Source organism: Amblyraja radiata, chromosome 1, assembly GCF_010909765.2.
Source record: "Amblyraja radiata isolate CabotCenter1 chromosome 1, sAmbRad1.1.pri, whole genome shotgun sequence".
Taxonomy (NCBI): domain Eukaryota; kingdom Metazoa; phylum Chordata; class Chondrichthyes; order Rajiformes; family Rajidae; genus Amblyraja; species Amblyraja radiata.
This window is the reverse complement of record NC_045956.1, coordinates 11,058,617-11,081,750: the sequence shown is the minus strand read 5'-3', so window position 1 is coordinate 11,081,750 and position 23,134 is coordinate 11,058,617. Positions and strand designations below refer to the sequence as shown.

At 38.8% G+C, this 23,134-nt stretch overlaps 1 protein-coding gene across 1 annotated transcript in view; it reads right to left on the bottom strand.

The window, feature by feature from the left end:
* lrba (LPS responsive beige-like anchor protein) overlaps positions 1-23,134 on the bottom strand; it is a 672,999-nt gene that overhangs the window by 330,798 nt on the left and 319,067 nt on the right. The window contains exon 37 of the mRNA XM_033017677.1: positions 17,132-17,256. Coding sequence (XP_032873568.1) covers positions 17,132-17,256 — 125 coding nt within the window. The remainder of the gene's footprint in view (positions 1-17,131; positions 17,257-23,134) is intronic.

Genomic DNA, 23,134 nt, shown 5'->3' with positions numbered 1-23,134 from the left:
TTTTTTACATTTGATTTTTCTTAATTATTCTCTATGGAAGTGGAGGACATATCCAATTTGACCTGCTGGGCATATCGCCCTGCTCTGCATTTTGCAACTCTGATATTCTTTTAACAGAGCATGGAACGGGCTATATAGCCATAATGTCCTTGTCAAACATGATGTCTACTTATACTAATCCCTTCTGCCTACATGTGCTCCATATCCCTCAATCCCCTGAAAATCTAAAAGCCTCTTAGACACCACTATCAGAAATGCTTCCACCACTACCCCTGGCCAGGCATTCCAGGCACCTACCAGTCTCTGTAACTTGCCCTGCACATCTGTAAACATTCTCCCTCTGACCTTATAACTATGCCCGCCGGTATTTGATTTTTCCACTTAGGGAGAAAAGGTTACCTGCCTTAACTACCTGTTCCATACACTTGTTCCAACACCACCCTCTGTTTAAAAAAGTTACCCCTCAGGTTCTTAATAAATCTTTTCCCCCCTTCCCCTTAAACTTCTGTTCTCTGGTTCCCGATTCCCCTACTTGGCAAAACACTCTGTGCATTTACCCGATCTATTCCTCTCACGATTTTGTGCACCTCCATAACATTACTCCTTATCCTCCTGAGCTCCAAGGAATAAAGCCCTAATCTTCTTAACCTCTCCCTATAGCTCATGCCCTAGAGTCCTGGCAACATCCTCGTAAATCTTCTCCGCACCCGTTCCAGCTTGACAACATGTTTTCCATAAGATGCGGCCTCACCAATGTCTTATACATTGACCTCATGACCTCCCAACTTCCATATTCAACACTATGTGACTGATGAAGGCCAAAGTGTCGAAAGACCTTATCTATCGGTGATGCCACTTTCAAGGAACTATGTACCTACACTCCTACGAAGACAGAGAAAGAGACTCATGGATATAGTCAATCCTGAAGGACTACCAAAAAAGATGGACAACTGAAGTTCAGACTTTTTACTTATGTTACACACATTTAAATCCGAAGACAATTAAATGGAACTATAGAAGTAAAGTATGCAGCATGACAAACAAACTTATGCACTTTATATTTGTCTTACAACTTTTTCAACAAATGAAAAAAAAGGAAAAGTTGAGCTTTTTAAATTTATTATCTTATTCACTGGGAAGCAGCAGCTGGAACACTAAGTATACATGAAGCTTGTTAAACCTGGAAATTTGTGTTCGGCTTGGCTAAAATTTAGAACCTTCACCCAAGTTAGACATTTGGAAGGTTTAAACGTCACTGCAGAACACAACCCAGGTTGAAATTTCAATATAGACTGAACAAATATGGCACTACAATCTTTTGGATGAAATATTAATGTGAGATTCCATCTATCCACTTAGATGGATGTTAAAGATTCCACTTGTGATTCAGTTATCCTGGCAGCCTAGCCAAAGATTTATTCCTCAATCCAAACCAATTAAATAGCCATTTATCTCACGATCACTTGCAGATCCTGCTGTGTACAGATAGGTTGTCATATCTCCCAATGTTACAGTGACATTCCTTCGGTAAACAATTCAAGGGGACATAACAAAATTATCAAAACTGCCATGTTTTACATATTGTTGTGCATCAGAATATTGAGGTTTCTACATGATGGCATGTCGGTCACAGTGCTCAGCAACTGCGGCTCTGAGTCCGAGCCCATCACAGTGGAAATGGGAGTGAAACAGGGATGCATCATCGCACCCACCCTGTTTGTCGTCTTCATTGCTGCCATACTTCACCTCATTGGTGAAGAGCTGCCACAGGGGATCCCAATCGTCTACAGTACTGACGGTGGGCTCTTCAACATTAATAGGTTGAAAGCCAAGAGCAAAATCAGTAACACCGCCATCATGGAGCTTCAGTACACAGACGACTGCGCCATTGCAGCACACTCTGCAGAAGACCTCCAGGGCACTCTGAATGCCTTTGCCAAGGCATACGGAGCCATGGGCCTTGCCTTAAATATCAAGAAGACCCAGTCCTACATCAACCTCCACCCAACCAGCCGTCTACCCAGCCCACTATAAAAGTGGACGACACCACTTGAAAACGTTGACCACTTCCCCTACCTTGGCAGCATTCTTTCCTCAAAAGCTGACATCGACTCTGAGGTCAACCATCGCCTGAGTTGTGCCAGTGGAGCCTATGCCAGACTCAGGAAAAGAGTCTTTGAAGACCAAGACCTAAAGGCTCAAACAAAACTGCTGGTCTACAGAGCCGTTGTCCTCTCCACCCTGTTGTATGGAGCCGAAGCATGGACCACCTACAGCAGGCACCTGAGAGCCCTGGAACAATACCAACAAAGATCCTTACGAAAGATTCTGAGGATCAGCTGGGAGGACAAATGCACCAACGTCTCCCTAAACAGATCCTGTACTCTCAATTGAAGGAAGGTCAGCGAGCCCCCGGTGGGCCAAAGAAACGCTTCAAGGAGAACATCAAGAATAGTCTGAAGAAATTCCACATCACATCGAGCAACTGGGAGCACATTGCACTGAACACGCGCTCCTGGAGTAAATCCGTGCAGGAAGGAGCTGCACTTCATGAAATGGAACCATGCCGTGTCGCAGAGACAAAGCGACAGCACCGTAATGAGAGAGAAGGGGGCTCGACGACTACCAACCACCGCCATTCTCCATCGCCCACGTTGCACCAAGGTGTGTGGATCGCGGATCGGCCTCTACCGACATCTGCTGACCCACAAGTAGACGACCTTATGGAGAGGACAGTCATACTCGTTTCGAGTGACCGCCGATGATGACAGGTTTCCAAATAAATTTTCAGTTCCCAATTAATCACTCTAGGACCATAGGATTTGAAACTGTTGGAAGCATATGATCTGGCTACTGATTTAATCAATGTAGTGCATTAAGCTCTGGACCTCAAGATTCATTAACCTGTTTTGCATGACTACCCTTATCACACATCACAAGCACAGATCATGAACCTGAATCATCATAGTAGGATAGCATGCGAAGCATAAGATAAAAATGTGTAGAAACTGTAATTTGCCTGGAATGAGGAAGCCCTGAGATAGTTATGTTTAATTTTGATTCTACATTGAAATTATCTCCACTAAAGATCTAATCATTCTTTTCATACCTATTCCATTATTTGCATCAACTCTACATTCTTGTCCCCTGATCTTGATAAACATTACTGTGCATTTGCCAGCATGTGCTGAATAGGGAACCATACCCTAAGCTGATGCTCTGTACAATGCCTCTTTCTGAGAGATGGAGCTGTCTTTTCCTGCAATTTGCCTTTGCACAAAACTGCTCAGGATTTCTATAGTTACCCTGGCCTGGAGTACTACTGTAACATTACCATAAGCGTTGTAGCTTCTGCGTTAAGTCTCAGTGTAACAGGCAGACATATTCTTACATATTCTGAAAGTGTTCTAGGTGTTCTATTCACCTCCTATGGATAAACCATTTCTAACACTGAAGGCCATTGCACAAACACATGATTCTTCACTATGATTTTCCTAAACTGTTTTTTTCATCTTATTATAATCAAGTCAAGAGTGTTTTATTGTCATAGGTCCCAGATAGAACAATGAAATTCTTACTTGCAGCAGAACAACAAAATATGTAAACATAGTACAATGTAAACTATATGATAAACGAGAGGAAAAAAAGTTCTCTAATGTGTATATATACACATACTCACAAGTACACACACACATATATATACACATACACACATATTCAAAACAAAACAATAGTGGTGCAATAATAATAATAATAATAACAATAGTCTATTGTAGTTCAGAGCTTATTTGGGGTTGTAGTGTTTAATAGCCTGATGGCTGTATGGAAGAAGCTGTTCTTGAACCTGGACATTACAGTTTTCAGGCTCCTGTACCTTCTTCCCGATGACAGTGGTGAAATGAGTGTGTGGCCAGGATGGTGTGGGTCTCTGATGATGCTGGCTGCCTTTTTGAGGCAGCGATTCCAATAAATCCCTTCGATGGTGGGGAGGTCAGAGCCGGTGATGGACTGGACAGTGTTCACATCTTTTTGTAGTCTTTACCGCTCTTGGACCTTCAAGTTGCCGAACCAGGCCATGATGCAACCATTCAATATGCTCTCTACTGTACACCTGTAGAATCAGTGGTGCATTGGACTACTGTGTCCAATCTCCAAACGCCAGTGTAATATATTTTTATTTATTTATTTATTAGTTATTTATTTCGGACAGAATAAAAGAATAAAAAGCAAATGTGAAACAACAATAACTGTAGGCTGGAGGCACAAAATGAGCAGACACATGGGAACATAACCACCTTCAAGTTCCCAACCCACCTACAACCCTGATTTGGAATCACACATTGTAATTACTTTCTTTGCTTGGATCAAAATCCAAACAGTCCCCACTGAACACCTTTGTGGAAGTACTGCAGTTATATAACTGGCCATGCCTTCTTCGATGCTGCCCCAGTATCGTTACTACTAGGTATCTGTCCCAGAATGTGGAAAATACCCCAGGTTTCCATGTACACAAATTGCTCAGGTTTCTGTGTAATTATACCCCCCCTCCTCCCCCGTCTGTTCTCGATTGTGGTACGTGTTGCTCAAAATGCTGCATTTGCTCAATAGTAGCCTGCCTATCAATGTCCAATTTGGGTTTTTCCAGGACCAATTGGCTCCAGACCTCATCCATTAATGTAGCAAAATTGTATTCCAGAGATGAGGTGACAGTGGCTTCTCTTGACAACAAGCTGCATTTCACTGAGAAATACAACCTTTGCTCTGGAATTCAATTCTGGTACATTCAACAAGCTTGGAAAAAATGCAGCTAATGAGCACAATTGGAAAATGCTCCATGATTGGAGTAATACCTTCCCAAAGATAAAGTAGTTGTGCTACCGGGATATTGCTGCAGGAGTTCCTCAGAGTTGAGTCCTTGGCATAGCTATCCATCATGCTTTGTGGCATTCCAAATGTGTTAAAGGCGATTGATTTAGTGCAGATCTGGCAGTTCAAAACTGAACATTCAAGAGGCACCATGGATCGCAGCAGCAATAGAAATGCACACCACCATAATCTGTAATGTTATGGCACAGCACATCCCTCACTCTAGATGCTAACCTAGTGAAGTTGCAAAGCAGTATTACACAAGTGCACTAGGCATTGCTAAATGTTCTCAAAACCAATGGAGTAGGTCAAAGCTCTGCAGTTCAACCACATCTAACCGGAAATAGTGATGGGAAAACAAACAATTAATGGGAAGAGGAGATGCCTAAGGAATCCTTATCTTCAACAATGCAGGCGCCAGTATGTGAGTGCTAAAAGTTGAACCATTCACAATTATCTTCAGTGAAAAATTCAAAATAAAGAATCCATCCGTGGTATTTAGTCAGAAATTGCGGACGTGCACACACCGAGTCTGGATTCTATCAGGAACCTGATTCCATACCACCACAGCTTGATCCAAACATCAGCTAAACTGCTGAATTCCAGATTTGAATTGGTTTTAACTTGGCAAAACAAAAGTTGAAGAGAAAGCACTCCTGTGGATGAAGTCATATCTTGTACAAAAGGATGACTGTTGTGCTTATTGGAGATCAATCTTTTCAGCTCCAGGACATCACTGTAGGAGCTTCCCAGAAGAGCACCCTGCTTCATCAATGGTCTATCTTCTATCATGAGGCCAGAAGCAGGGATGATCTCTGATGACTTCAATTACATTTGCAACTCCTCAGCAAATTAAAGAGTCTATGCCTGTGTGTAGCAAAACCTAAACAACATTCAGGCATGTTCTTCTAAGTGCAAGTAAGAATCATATCACAAAGTTGCTGGGCAATGCCCATTTCCAAAATGAGAACATTTCCTACAGCTACCCTCGATATTCATTTGCATGGAGGAGGCCCAGACCAGGAAGGTTAGTAAGCAAATGGAAAGGTGTTAAAATGGTTAGCAACCGGGGGATCCAGTGAGCAATTGTTTGGTGAAACAATCGCTGAGTCTATGCTTGGTCCCATTGATGTAAAGGAGGCCTCATCAGGAGCACCAAATGCAGTAGATGTGTTTAGAGGAGGTGCACCTGACCCTCGTCTCACCTGGAAGGACTGTTGGGGTCCCTGAATGGATGTGTGGGAGGAGGTATAGGGGCAGATGTTACATCTCCTATGGTTGCAGGGAAAAGGGGTGGTTTGGGTGGGCAGGGATGAATGAACCAAGGAGTTGCAGAGGGAGTGGTCACTGCGGAAAACAATGAGGATAGAAAGATGTGACTAGTGGTGTGATCACTTTGAATGCAGAATGTTGGAGAATTCTGCATCGGTTACAGAGGCTAGTTAGTTTGTTTGGTTTGTTTGGTACCCCATTCAACATGATAAATATTCATTCCCTCCGGTGTTGGCACACAATAGGTGCAGTGCATAGTGTCCATGGAATGAACTGCAGATAATTACATAGGTTATTTATCATACTAAAATAATCAAGTAAGTGTGTCCAACATTACAGAAATAAATGGCAATGTGCAAAGTGAAAGGGTGACTATAACGAGTGTGATCTTTTGAAATATTTACGCAGTTTGAAAAAAATCTAAGAGTGAAATGAAGTAAAATAGAAATCACATGCAAGTCTGCTAATAACAAAAAAATATGTTTTTTGCCCTAACTCAAATTCGATTACCACAAATGGACAATGGTTTTGGCAGTTGAAGTTGCCTACCTAGTCCTCATAACAAAAAAGTCTAGAGAAAAAATATAATGGACAGGCAGAAACATGAGATGAAAGACAACTGGAGGAAGAAAAAGGACATGAGCATCCTTTGATATCAGAGGAAATCAAAAAGTTTCCTTTAGCAAATCATCACTAGTATTTTTCATGACAAGATAATTCTTTTAAAAAAGGTTACTACTTAAAATGTACTATTTTTTCTCAAGCCAGAATTTAATTACAGTTTTATCAGAAAAGCACACAGATTGGAATTTGTTCACTATTTTTAATATGCAGTTAGGATGTCTGGACTGCATAAACAAGAGAATGTGCTAATTCAAAAGGACAAAATAATCAAAATCTGGAGTCACTGTGGCGGGGAAGAGAGTTAGCAACTTCAAATGTCTGGGCGTTTACATCTCAGATGACCTGTCCTGGGACTAACATATCGATGTAATCATGAAGAAGGCTCACCAGTGCCTATACCTGTTAGACGTTTTGGCGTTTAGAGATTCAGCATGTTACTAAATACGCTTAACAAACCTCTGCAGATGCATAATAAAAAATATCCTAACCTAGTATGGCATTTCCAACATACACAGACTCCAGTGAATGGTGGACCCAGCCCTGTCCATCACAGGCAGAGCACTCCACCATGAAAACCATACATGAGGCTTGCCGCGTGAAGGAGATATCCATCATTAAGAATCCCCACTATCTAACAATGTTTTGATCTCACTGCTTTCATTTGTCAGAAGGTACAGAAACCTGAAGTTCCACACAATCAGATTCAGGAATAGCTACTTTCCAACAACTATCAGGTGTAGAATTGACCTGTATAATCTTAATACCTGGACAACAGAACACTACATTGTACCTTTTGCATCACAGTGGATTTGATTTGATTTTCTAATTGTGTTTTGCACTAACATCTTTTTTTGCACAGCCTTGCAGAATTGTATATGTAATTTTGCAGACAGTTTATATTTCTGTCTTTGTCCAAGTCTGTGTGCTTATGATGCTGCAGCAAGCAAGATTTTCATCGTACCTGTATCTCACCGCACTTGTGCATATGACAATGAACTCGACTTGATTTTATAATTCCAATCAATCCCTTTGTTCCTTGACATCTTTTAAAAAGTACTATATAGAAATTTGCATTGGTCCTATGTACACAAACCAAATCACATTTGTTTAAAATATATTCCCGGCTATTACTTTGAAGAATTCAGAGGAAGCAATGTAAGGAAATACATCTTCAATTAGTAATGCTCATAGTACAAGAGTATTCTGGGAGATGGGTGCTGATTTTTTTAAATGGATTTTTAGAGCATGAGAACCATGGGGGCTGAGAAATTACCAATGTGTGTGCATGGATGAGATTAATTTCTGGTAATGAAAAGGAACGAGTGGTCAAAATCAACCAAGTGTGTCAGATGCTACAATCCTAATCATGTGAGGTAGGCGCAGCCCAAGAGTTGAAAATCTGGCGAGACCATGACCATTACTGAACAACTGTGTTGGAATAATTGAGTTAAATGTGCAGATAATTGAGTTAGAATTGTGTGTAAAGGTTGGGAACATTTAGGAAAGTAAACAGCTTGAAATTAACAAATGGGGGAAATAGGCATATGGATAGATGGTTGATATTACACACAATGGAGCAAAAATGTAATCAATATGTTTATATTCTGTCCCAAAAATCAAAAAGCTATCAAAATTCAAATAAGAATAATTAGTTTGAATGTTTACATTTGCTGTCAAGACACAGGTCCAAAATCCAAGATCTTGCACTAACATGAAAAGCTTTTGAAATTCAATTAATTTGTTAAAAAACGAATTAGGATAAAAAGAGAATACTGCTTCACTCAAACATGGATTATTAAAGTACAAAACTCATTCACCTGCAGAGCCTCTCATATTCCTCTTTTTTGATTTACCTTGTCATTCACCCGCTTTTTAAACTCTAAGTGAGTCTCATCCCATCTTTAGATTCACTGGCTTATTGACTTCCCCAACTTATTGTAAATCCGTCTTGCTTTCTATTTCTACTCACTCTATACTCATGGCTGTGTAGCCGGACACAGTTCCAACTCAATCTCCAAATTTGCCATTGACACCACCATTGTTGGACGAATTACAGATGGCGACGAGTCAGAGTATAGGAGGGTGATCGATCGACTGACCGAATGGTGCCAGAACAACAACCTTGCTCTCAATGTCAGTAAAACTAAGGAACTGATTGATGACTTTGGGAAAGAAACGCCGAGGATCCACAAATCTGTCTTCATCGATGGGCCGGTGGTGAAGAGAGTCCAAATCTTCAAATTCCTGGGCGTGCATATCTTTGAAGATCTGTCCTGGTCCCAGCACATTGGTGCAATCATAAAGAAAGCCCATTAATGCCTCGGTAGACACAACAAGCTGGAGTAACTCCAGCATCTACTTCCTTAAAAGACTGAGGGGATTTAGTATGTTGACGAATACTCTCTTGATCTTCTACAGGTGCACAGTAGAGAGCATATCAACTGGCTGCATCATGGCCTGGTGCAGCAAGTCGAATGCCCAGGATGAAGAAGATTGCAAAAAGTTAACACTGGCCAGTCCATTACTTGGTACTGACCTCCACACCATCAAAGGGATCTACAAGACTCACTGCCTCAAAAAGGCAGCATGCATCATCAGAGACCCACACCACCCTGGAGACACTCTTACTTCACTCCTGCCACCAGGAAGAAGGTATAAGAGCCTGATAGCTGTGATGTGCAGGTTCAGCAGTTTGGTCCCAACAACCATCAGGCTTTTAAATAATACAACCCCAAAATGAGTTCTGAACTACAGACTTGTCTTTGGCTTTGCAGTAATCTTTTGTTGTTGATTATGGTGTTTCAAGTGCGCTATGTTTACATATATGTTGTGCTGCTGCAAGTAAGAATTTTATTGCTCCATTTTGGGACATATGACAATAAAATACTCTTGATTCTCTTAACTCTTGAAAATGTCCTTATCTCTCCATCTCCTTCTTAACGCCAAATACTGTTCTCATAATGTTCTGAAGTTATAGCATTTTAACGTGTGATGTCAGTTCAGTGTCACTCGTCTTTCCTACGTATATTCCCCCTCCCCCTCACTACCCGTGCTTTGTGTTCCGAATGCAGACATTTCCTATCTAATAATAGTTAATAATAGTGCAACCAGACATTATGAATGAACTTTGTGTCTGAAGAAGGATCCTGACCTGAAACGTCACCTATCCATGTTCTCCAGAGATGCTGCCTGACCCACTGAATTATACCAGCACTTGGCCTTTTCTTGTAAAATCTGCAGTTCCTTGTGTCTCCAACCAACTTGTCTTTTTTGTTTGCTACCATATACATTCTATAAAATATATTCTCTTTATTTCAATGGCCTCGATAAATATCTTCAAATAACGATGCGCAAATTAATAGCTTTGTTATGGGAAATAACAAGTCTAATAAAATAGTTTTCTATAATTTATAAAATAACAAAAATGTAGTGAAAACACGGTGCATTAAAATACTCATTGGATCAGTCAGCAGCTGTAGAGAGAAAAATAGTGCATTCCTCAGGTCAATGCCCTTTTATCAGAACTGTCAAAATGTTGGCTTTGAAACAAGGCAAAAGGAAAAAAAGATTAAATAAAAAAGGGAAGTGTTGTGAGAGAATAATAGGCAGGAAAAAATAAACAATAAACAGGACAATGGTGCAAAGCAAAAATGACGGGACTTGGAAAAAAAACCAAAAGATAAATTAAAAAATGGAAACAGACGATCATTAGCTTGAATTGTTGAAGTCAATTTTTAACCCTGAAGGCTGTAATGCGTGCCAAGAAGAAAAATGAGATAATTTCCCTTGAATTTGTATTCTTGTATTGAAACAGTGCAGAAGGCTGAGCACAACACGGTGTGAGTGGTGATGGGTGGGTAATGAAAGTGACAGATGACTGGAGTATGGGGGCTGGACAGCCATTTTGCAAAGCAATTACCCAATTTGGACTGGTTTCCATAATGCATCAGCAGACTGCATTGTGAGGGGACAATATTATGTACTAAATTAAAAATACTACATAAGGTATTGCCTCATTTGGAATTAACTTTTGGGACCAAAATACTACGAACTAAGGAAGGAAACGTGCCAGTAATACTTCTCCCACATTTGCATAGGAAGGTGCCTTCCTAACTCTTGGAGCACACGTTGGAGCTCTTAAAAACAAGTATATTGGTGGTGATTGAGGACAGGAAAACGGTACCATGGTAAAATAATTACCACAAAAAGCTGAAAAGAAAGGGAAAATATGACTGTAGCGACATCTTATTGGGTGCTCCCCAAAAAGTTGCAAGATAACTTGCTAATGAGATGATGACCGGGAAAAAATGTAAACAAGAGGAGCCCTGCTGTTGTCCTTAAAAAGAAGAGAAATTGCCCAAAAGGTGGATAATAACTTAGAGCTGAGACAATATCTTCTTTTCCATAATCCACTGAAATTCTCTAATTACTCCATCAGTATTATATGTAACACTGTTTGGAATACAATGGAATATATATTTAAAGCTCTTGGGATGAGAAAGGGAAGAGGTTAGACAAGAAAAAAGTTTGTTTCTGGATTGCAAGCACTGAGCACATTGGTCCCTTGTAGAGTCATAGAGTGATACAGCATGGAGACAGGCCCTTCGGCCTGACTTGCCCACACCGACCAACATGTCCCAGCTACATTAGTCCCAATTGCCTGGGTTTGGCCCATTTCCTTCCAAATCTGTCCAATAAATATATCTGTCTACCTGTCTAGCATTGCAATAGTCCCTGCCTCAACTACTTCCTCTGGCAGCTCGTTACATACACCCAACACCCTTTCTGTAAAAAGGTTAGCCATCCGATTCCTATCAAATCTTATCCTCTTCATCTTAATCGTATGTGTTTTGGTCCTCGATTCTCCCATTATGGGCAAGAGACGCTGTGCATCTACCCAATCTATTTCTCTCATGATTTTATACACCACTATAAGATCCCACCTCATCCTCGTGTGCTCCAAGGAATAGAGTCCCAGCCTACTCAACCACTCATAGCTCAGACACATGAGTCCTAGCAACATCCTCAAAAATCTTCTCTGTATCCTTTCCAGCTTGATAACATTTCCTATAACATGGTGCCCAGAACTGAACACAATACTCTAAATGCGGCCTCACCAACATCTTATATAACTGCAACATGACCTCCCAACGTCTGTACGCAATACTCTCTGATGAAGGCCTACATGCCAACAGCCTTTTCGACCACCCTATCTACCTGCGACTCCATCTTCAAGGAACTATGTGCCTGCACTCCTAGATCCCTCTGCTCTACAACACTCCCCAGAGCCCTATCATTCGCTGTGCAGGTCCTGCCCATGTTAGACATCTCAAAATTCAACACCTCACATTTCTCTGTATTAAATTCCATCAACCATTCCTCAGCCCACCTAGCCAACCAATCAAGACCCTGCTACAATTTTTCACAACCATCTTCACTATCTGCAAAACCACCCACTTTTGTATCATCAGCAAACTTGCTAATCTTGCCATGTACGTTCTCATCCAAATAATCGATATAGTTGACAAACAGTAACGGGCCCAGCACTGAACCCTGTGGCAGACCACTAGTCACAGGCGTCCAGTCCGAGAAGCAACCTTCCACCATCACTCTCTGCTTCCTTCCATTAAGCCAATTTTCTATCCAATCAGCTTTCTCTCCTTGGATCCCATGCGATTTAACCTTCCAGAGCAGTTTACCATGTGGAACTGTCGAATGCTTTGCCGAAGTCCATAAATACAACATCTACAGCTCTGCTTTCATCAACTATTTTGGTCAGATCTTCAAAAAACTCAATCAGATTTGTGAAACACAACCTCCCATGAACAAAACCATGCTGATTATTCCTAATCAGTCCTTGTCCATTTAATGCCTGTATATTCTATCCCTCAGAATACTCTCTAGTAACTTCCCAACCACAGATGTTAAGCTCGCTGACCTGTAGTTCCCAGTAAATTTCCCTGCAGCCCTTCTTCAATAGAGGCACAACATTTGCCCCCCTCCAGTCTTCCGGCAACTCTCCTGTAATGACGACTCGTAAATTTCAAATAGGGCTCTCGTAAATTTCATCTCTAGTTTCCCACAATGTCCTCGGATATATCTAATCCGGTCCTGGAAATGTATCTACATTCGTACACGATAGTACCTTCAGCACCTCTTCAACTGTAACACTGACTGCTCTCAAGACACTTCCATTAACTGCCCCAAGTTCCTCTGTCCTTCTGTCTTTCTCCTCGGTAAATACAGAGGAGAAATACTCATTGAGGACCTTGTCCATCTCCTGTGGCTCCACACAGAGTTGACCACTTTGATTCCTGAGTGGTCCCACTCTCTCTCTAGTTACCCTTTTTTCCCTTATGTATTTATCAAATCTTTTGGGATTGTCCTCAATGCTATCTGCCGGGGTTATCTCTAGGCTCTTTTTTTCCCTTCTGATTTCCTTTTTTAGTTTGCTTCTCAGTTCCAGAAACTCCTCCAAGGATACACTTGATCCCAGCTGCCTATACCTGTCCCGTGCCTCCTCCTTATTCTTGACCAATGCCTCAATTTCACTTGTCAGCCAAGCTTCCTTACATTTGCTTCATTGTACTTTCTTCTAAACCTTTGGTTTAATTGACTTCAAAGCTCTATTATGCCTTCCATTATATTCCTTGTTGCATTAGCTACCATTTTGAGACCCGATACTAACAACTATGATCTCAAAATGATCAACTCAATATTTTGTTCAGTCTTTTCTATTATCATCAATCTTTCAGCACAGCAATAATTTATTAATTTATTTATCTGTTTATTAATTATTTAAAAATATTGGTGGCCACCACTGGCCCTAATCTTTTCAATGAAATACCGACAGTACATTTCTTAAAAACATTGGGGTGTAATGTACCTACTTTTTGGCAATGCTTTGGAAGGGAATCGCCAGTAAGCTGGTCTGCTTGAATCCATGCCCTTCTTGACGTCCTTGCCTGCACAATGCAGACAAGTATAGAACAAACACCGCAGCGGTATGAACATTGACTTCTCCAATTTCAGGTAGTCCTTGTTTTCTCCCTCCTTCCCCTCCCCTTCCCAGCTCTCCCACATCCTACTGTCTCCGCCTCTTCCTTTCTTTTTCCCGCCCTCAACATCAGTCTGAAGAAGGGTCTCGACCCGAAACATCACCCATTCCTTCACTCCACAGATGCTGCCTCACCCGCTGAGTTTCTCCAGCTTTTTGTCTACCTTCGATTTTTCCAGCATCTGCAGTTCTTTCTTAAACAGTACAGAACAAACGATGGATCTAGTGCCGGCACATCTGACATCCCAGTCAGAGTCCAACAACAAAGTCCAGAGGCACAATTAGTGGCCACATGTGGTGCATCCAGCACCGCAGCTATATTTTATAAATGGCTAGCAACTCCAGCATTTCCCTACCAATGTGAATTAATATGGATGAGGCTCAGGTTCGACCAACTGAGATCTCATCACTGATGTAGACTGCCCCTTGGCAGGAGAACCACTGCAGCAGGCCTTGAGCTCCATTTGACCCACAGTAGCATAAAAGGTTAGTGTGTCTGTGAGGCTGAGATGAAATGCGTGCCCGGTCAAACACAATATCACACACAATTGTCTGTTCTTGCACAGCATTACCACCAGCACAACAGATATGATGATGTTCTAAGCAAACAAACTTAATACTCAAATATGGTCCATTTTCAATTGGCCTCCATCAATGCTGACAATGTACTGGAAATAGAGATTCCCTCGTATTTATGTAATATGCTCCATAGATGGATGTGGAATCTCAGATACTGGTTGTGCAACAAACATTGCAGTTAACAAATCATCTAAATACTGCATCCTTCACAAAGACTTGTTGAGCGACATTATTATCAATAACAAAAGGTTTAAAATGGTTAAATGTGTGAACACAGCAAATCTTAGATTTGCTCAGCTATTCTACGCAATCACTGGCAACTGCCAACACGAGTATTTTTTAATCCATCCGGCTTTTTTTTAAAGAACATAGATTGTCGCATCTAATCAGCACATAAATCAAATGAAAATAACATTTTCAGATTAGAACTAATGTTTTAACATCCAGATGCACCCAAAAATCATAGTATCAGCAAAACACCATGAAATATTATAAATACATAAACAGAAATAGATAAAATAGCTAATTCATGCACCATTGCCTTTTTATTAACATAGTTTTACTCAAGCTATAAGCATCCAGGACACCAATGTGATGCTAAATAGTTCCAGCTTTTTGGACCGATCAAGTAAATACTATATTGTTTAATGTTGCCCAGGTACCTTTCCATTAAAATAAAAATAGATACATTACCAACAGATTATAATTTAGAGTAATTATTTTGTGCAGATAAAAGCAAATAAAAGCTGGAATTACTTTCTGGCATTTAATAGAAAAACATCGATGCAGCCTGACAATTAAAACAATTTATCTTATAAAGCACCTCTAAGATGGAGTTTTCCCCAGTATTCAACAGAGACAATCTGAGACAGTATTCAATCTTTGAGGGGGTTTATAAGAGGCAGTTTTAAAATTAGTTTTGAACTCAAGAAGTGATTAGTTGCAAATGACATTGTGTTTGGTTACTTAATAGATCTTAACTTACATTTAGATAGCTTTACATATCAAAAAGTCAAAAATTAGATTGGTGGTGAAAATCCAAAGGCACTTGAACGCAGAGAGAAAAATCTCAAGTTGAAGTGATTTGAGTAAAGAGCGTTTGGCACAAAGCTTCAGTAGCTAAAACTGACACATGCGTAAATATTGCTCTCATCCACATATTACCTGAACAATTATGTGAAACAAGGAAGAAAAATATTTTATTTATCTAAATATATTCTACTAATAAGAGCAGTGCACTACATAAAAGGCCCTTTGGCAGAAGCAGCCAGCTGTGCACTTCACCTATTTGGTCTTGTTCGAGTCTCTGAGGATCTCCAGATTTGGTATAGTTATTGCTTTTAGATCACATTCTTATTGACTAGTGTCAGCCTGGTCATTCATCTTGAGTACAGATGTCATGGGTGCAGTGCTATCTTGTGACATATTGTGACCATTTTCTTCCAGAAATACCTCTTTAAGGCAGGGTGCAATAGGTTAAACTACTGGACAGAAACTAAAATACAACTGATTGTGCTATTCTATTTCCTTTGTAAAAGAAATACTTCGAAGATGTAAAATTATAAACTACAGCAATAATCAATTTCCTAAGAAGATGCCTACGAGGTTAAAAAAAAAGATGAATAGCCAAGCAATGACGCTATCTTTTTCAAAGTTACAATAAATTTGACAGTAGAACACTTGTAAATTAATGACATGGTATCAAAAAGTGCTCCAGTATTCAAAATTCAAAAACATGTTTCTTTTACAATTGATCAGTAAGAATTGCATTCAGAAATGATACCTTCATGAAAACGGTCGATGCTATACGATCAATGCACCTCAATGAGATATGTGTGTTATGAACTAGTATTTTGAAGCTTTCATTCAGAGTCACTTTTATAAGGTAATTAATGCTTGTTAATTAGTTTTCGCTGCAGTTAAAAATGACCAAGTGCACGATCAAGTTAAATAAATCTGTTTCTATAGAAGGAGCAATCAATGTTATAGCTCATTAAATTACAGCTGCAGTCCAGTGATCATTATAACACCAACCATGATTTAGGAAAGGGCTTTGGGGGGGATAAAGAGGGCAAAACAAAGAAGATACATTTTCATTCCTTTTCCAAATAATTGAAGGAATAGCATTAGTTGACTTTAAAACACAACGCATTCCTTTACTTGTGTGCCTTTATTATAATACCTGGTCATTTTGTCTTACACCATTTTTCCCATCAAACAGGACAAAATCATAGGTGTCATTCTGTTTCACGATAGTTTTCTTTGTCATTGTTATTAGTTTGGTTATTATTTCGGTTTTCCTGTAGCCAAAATAGTGATTTTTCATTACTACAGCTAAAATACAAATCAATTTCAAGTATATGCATCCCTGATTGTACCGTTCTTTTAAATGGAGGATTGTCTACATTTAAAGGGGCATAAAACTATAAAAGAGAATGGCATCTGAGTCTACAACTTGATTAATTTTTAAAATACTTACCTAATTATTCTTTTTTCATTTTATGTACTTTATTGTGTAATGTGCAGGATGATTATGGAAGTAAATTCAGGTAGGCAGACCATTTTTCTGGTGAGATAACACAGAGCTATACAGCAGATAAGTGCTTGCGCCTCAAAATTGGTTATTTGATGTGCAAACAAGTGTTGTAGCATGATTTAAGTGATCTAGCAATTGTAGCTCTGATTTTGTGTACCCACTGCCATGAGCAAAAACCAATTGTCTATGAAACTAACCGTGTTCAATTGCTGCTTTAAGTGTGGCTTCAGGATGTGTTGATCCAAATGAGTTGCGAACGAACCGTCGGCGGCGCCGCAAGTCATCTTCCCAGTAGTCAAGGCGCCAGAACTCACGAGGACGACTGCAATGAAACAGAGGCAGCACATATGTTAGCAATTATCAAACAGCATGGTAGCACATAAGTGCTGAATAAAGATCCCCTTGTTTGGTTGGTCATTTTTGCAGCCTGCAATCCTTAAGTTAGGTTTGTCCTTGAAAATAACAATATCACCTTCCAGACTAAGAAACCCCTTTCCCTTTTCTTCTTGGAAGGTGAAATGAGCACTAAATACATCATTTTGAAATGAATTGTTGACAGTGTGATCAGTTTCCCCACACTCTAGTGGCATGTGCTCTGATTTCAGCCTCATTTCAGCCTCAGCAGGACACCTTTAGCTGTGACTGCATTTATAAACCAGAATAGGGAAAAGGCCATTATAAATATGGTATAGCATTACCTATATTAATCAAAGTCTACCCCTTCATCATTTTTCTTCCCAATTTGTGTGCTTTCACACAAGGTCAGTAAATCATACCTTGCATTCTCAGTCCAGAAAGTGTTAACTTTAATGAACAGTACTGTTATGCTCGTACATGAGAGATAATAAAATATTACTCTATTTAGACGTGCAGAAATTTAATTAAAATAATCTCTTAAAATATTCATTACATTTAGCCCCTGAGGCATGGAGTAATATAAGAAAATGCATTTCCTTTCTTTTACTGATATTTTAAGACCCATTCCTATAGAAAGCAAGGTAATATATTTAAAACAGATGACATTAGAATTTTTTCACATTAAAATTAGGTGTGCTTGACATTTTGCCTCCTAAACTATAATAAGCAAAATACAAAAATGGACTTAAAATCTTACATAAAATCTTTTTTTATCTGTTCATGTCAAATTGGAAGAATGCTCAAAAGCACAGTCTGCAGCACTCCCTCTCCCTCTTACAGCGTTTTAATGCTTTCAAAATTCAACATGGGACTATTTGTTAAACATCAGATAAATCTTTTTATTCGAAGGAGGGTAACATTTTTTGTTTTAATATTACATTGTCTCTTCTCCCAGTCTAAATGGATTCCATGTATTATCACCAATTCATTCCAGGAACGACAGACATATTACAATTTCAGATAGTATTGTAATATTAAAACAGTATTTCAACCACCAAGCTTCAAGCATTATTTGTAGTAATCATAAACATAGTGCAGAGAAACAGAAGAATTACCTTTAATACCAGTGAGATGCCTCTGATATAAAACCATTCAGTTACAAAATACAATCTAAACAAACACTAGCATTCAATAAAATGTGGACATTTCTGTTTCAGTACTTTGCATTTCCCAGTAGTAAGTGAATTTATGTCTACAGCTTTATCAATGTAATTAAGCCATTAAATCACTTGTGTTACTAATTTACTAATATGGTCTTAATCCCATTGTAAAATCTCCTACACGTTTGCTTATAGCTAATAATTAAGTTTTTATCACCAAATACATGTGCATGTTCTCTTTATTTGTGCAATGTAGACAATGGTGAGGTTCAGAAAAAAACAAATTGTGTTCTAAAATCAGCTACAATCTGAACTACCTCCATTTCTTCTTTTATTTAAAATTCCTGATCCCCCCCACCAAAAATGTGAACACAAGGTCCATTACTCGATTTTTAGCCACATGCGACAGACTGTTATGTGTTTGGCTGCGATAGCTGCAGTGCCAGAACAGGCACTTCATCATCCTAGCTTCCAACGTTCAGCTATTAAAATTATTATCAAATATCTACTGAGATCCAGGCGTGAATCATAGACTGCACCCAGTCTTCTGGGGAAAGATACAATGAAGGTCTATTCATCAGTATGGCAATCGGCAGAAGTAATTAGTTCTCAAGACCTAGATTTCTTACAAAGCTTATTTCACACACTGCCACAAACAACATATGAATGTGAAAAGCTAATGAAAGCCCGTAAAATGTGTTAACCTCTCCAGCCATCAATCGTTCTGTTACTTTGTGTTAAATATTTTTTTAAAGCCAATATATTTTTAATTTCTCATCCATCCTTGACAGTTTTTGACAGAATTACGTGGTCCCATTTTCTTCAAGATAACAACAATTACAATTACAAAGGGAATCTGCAGTATTCATTTATACATCATTTGTGTAATTAGTTCTCCAGCAACAAGATGCCCCACTCAAGAATAATCATGACAGAAAGCTCATGTCCATTTGCTTCCTCCGAATATGATTTATACAATTGCTGAATAACTGTACATCTTTTGGAACTCCCTAAAAAGGTCGCAATTTGCAATTTTTTATTTTTTGACAAAAAAAACTTCTGCTTGGAAGTCAATGATAAAGCAGTATATTTGTTCAGTGTCTGAGCCTTTTGAACAGGACTAGGTTTTATAAATGTATGCAATTTATCCCTGATTGATAGGAGCCATTAACTAGATATCAACTCCTGATTCAATATGCTGCACAGCAGTATCTTCCAGAAACCAGGACTACTTTAGACAAACTGAAATGTTGAAATTGTACAGGAATATCACCATGAAAAAGAAAATAGTTAAATTATATAAACACTTAAAAATGCATTCTAGATACACCTTTATGGTATATTTCCAATTATCTTTTGATGGCCTATTGACAAGAATCTGTAAGCCTGCCAGCAACAACTTTCAACATGTATACATTTAACAACAAGATTAGAAAAGTAGAGTCTTCAAATGTCTACAATTCAAAGAAATAAAACTATTTCTTGAATTATTTTCAACTATTTTCAAACAACTGGTTATAGTAATGCAGGAATTCTTTGATTTATAAATTTTACACGTGCATGTCATTGAAGCTTTACGAGTCCTTGATTTATGAATCTGCTTTATGCTAAAATGAAGAGCACAGTACTGTCTGCCCATTGGAACACAATGCGCCAACATACCAAAATACACCACCTAGTCCTTTCATCTTAACAAAAGGTTTTCTATGAGTGCAACCCTTTTGCAAATCAAGGAATACTTGCAAAAATCAATTCATACCAATTAACAATGTTGTACAGATGTTATTGTATAAAAACAAACCCTCATAATTTCCAATTTTTTAATCCTGAAAAAATTCTCAAAACTGATTTGATAGTAAAATGAAACATTTTCTGATATGAACTTAATACAATTATCTATTGATGTTTTAGTTTGGCTCAATTAGAACAAGAAGGTTGAATGCTGGAGCCCAACTTCACTATTTTTCAGTATTCCAGACTGATAGATAACTTTTCACAATCACAATAATGAAATGAGGTGATGTCTTCTGGAAGAAAAATTGAATTGGTCTGCCATCTTTTCGCTAGACACAAAAGCTCTTATGGCTTAGAAGGGACTATACTACCTATACTAAAGTAGATGAATCAATAGAACTATTTAAATCACTTGTGACATGACTAGATAACGCCTACATTTACTGAGATACCCTTGTGCTATCTTCTAAGGTACATAAAGGGCTTATGGGACAAATCTGAGAGAATAAAGATGAAAGTGGCACTTTTGAGAATACTGTTTTTGCATGTCAGCATGACAGATACATGACCTAAAAATATGACCTTAAAAACATAAAAACTAGAAAGATACGTTAGTGCAGATTCGAGTTTCTCCACTTATTGGATATATACAATATTGATAGGCAATACATTTGATCCCTTATTTAACGTAAACCTGATCAGTATTACATGCTGTAAGTGGGACTTGGTTAAGGAGAATCAAGTTAATTATTACCACACATTCAACGATGAAATTTGAGTATTAAAACATGGTATGCTAATGGCCAATTGATTGCTAATGGCCATGCAATGCTTCTGGTTTGGGTTATTATTGTCATATGTATTGAAGTAAAGTGAAAAGCTTTGTTTTGCATGCTATCCAAACATATCAAATATACCATACATAGATAATCAGTTCAAACTCAAGTACAATAGATAGAACAAAGGGGAATACAGAATGCAAATTATAGTTTTCAGCAATGTAGCGTATCAGTTCCTTGGACAAAGTCCAATATTTTTAATGGGGTAGAGGTGAATTGAAGAATACCCTAGCTTATGGAAGGACCATTCTGAGGCCTGATAACAGGGGGATGAAGGTGTTCCTGAGTCTGGTGGTGCACACTTTCAAGCTTCTGTACCTTCCGCCGGACAGAAACAGGGAGAAAAAGGAATGGACGGGACATCTTTGCTTATGTTGGCTGGTTTTCTGAGGCAGTGTGAGGTGTAGATGGAGTCAATGGTAGGAAGTCTGGTGTGTGTGATGGACTGGACTATATCTATAACTCTCTCCAATTTCTTGCAAATAATCCCGGGTAGCAAAACAAGACCATGTATTCTGGATGCTATGTGTGGAAAGGCTTCCAATTAAAAGAAAATTGCTGCAGCAATCATAGGTTATATTTAATACATTTTAATAATTGTGTAATCATTTCCATTTGTAGATAGTACAAAGTTCCAAAATTATTATTTTCTTCAAAGATATTAGAGAAAAAGTTAAAATGATAAATTTAATTAAAAGCATTTTCATATGTGTTTTAAAATACTTAAATATACCATGTCATAAGAAAAAATGAATTAAAAAATGAAATTAAACTTATCTTTAAAATAAAGATTAATTTCCCCATTCAAATCAAAGGGACCATGAAAAGCAGTGTAAAAACTGAGGGTAGAAACAAAATGCTGGTGTAACTCAGCGGGACAGGCAGTATCTCTAGAGAGAAGGAATGGATGACACTTCGGGTCGAGAGAAGGGTCTCGATCCGAAGCGTCAACCATTCCTTCTCTCCAGAGATACTGCCTGTCCCGCTGAGTTACTCCAGCATTTTGTGTCTACCTTCGATTTAAAGCACCATCTGCAATTCATTGCTACACGTAGAAACTGAGGGGGGCAGATACAAGGTATATCCAGCCTCTTGGCTCAGCAGATTATGGAAAAAGCATGGATACAGATTCAGCGTATATCTGACTTTCAAGCCACATGCATAGATAAAGAAATGCAGATCGCTCTGCAGCTATTCAATAGCTCTCCAGGAAACACCCAGTTATCTGTAAATACATTCCTGGCTTTGTGTATTGAAAATAAATTGTTTTGCTGGGACTGTTCTGTATTTTGGTAATTTAAATACGGTTTCTTGAAAAAGGTAAATTCAAGATTGAATGCCAAGAGCTTTGACGCATACCAACAGAAAATAACGTGTCTCCTCAAAATGATAGTGTGCATTACTTGGACAAAGTAATAGCATGGGAGTGGGATGGATTTTTCAAGTGTTGGGTGACTGGAAGTGCAAATTCACAATTATAGACCAAACGTAGATTTTTTGCACAGAGGTCACCTAATCCACATTTGATTTCTAAATGTAGAACAGATCGTATGCAATTCACTACATTTGGAGAAGTGCAGTTGAATGGCCGTTTCACCTGGAAGGACTGCTTGGGATTCTGTATGATGGAATTAGAAGAGGTAAAAGGGTCAGAGTTATGTGTTGTGAGGTGAGGCGGCTTGTATGAAAGCGAGCATGGAAGAGTGGCTGAAAACAAGGGAGAGGCAGGATGGCTGAAAGCAGGCACCAGCAGGGAGAAGAAAGAGCAGGAGCCGGTTATTTAAATGGAAATAATGGAAATAGTTCAATTCTTGCGTATGGATAAATAGAAAAGTTAACTTTTTATATAAAAATCCTTCACATTTGAATTTTTATACAATTTGATAATTGATTACTTCAGAGAACTAAAACAATTAATTTAAAAGATGGTAGACAAAAATACTGGAGAAACTCAGCAGGTGAGGCAGCATCTATGGAGCGAAGGAAATAGGCGACGTTTCGGGTCGAGACCCTTCTTCAGACAAAGATGAATGTGTTTTAGTTTGAGAAATGTTGCAATTATTAACAGAAATTTCATGAGTAAAAGTCATATAGCAGGTACAACAAATAT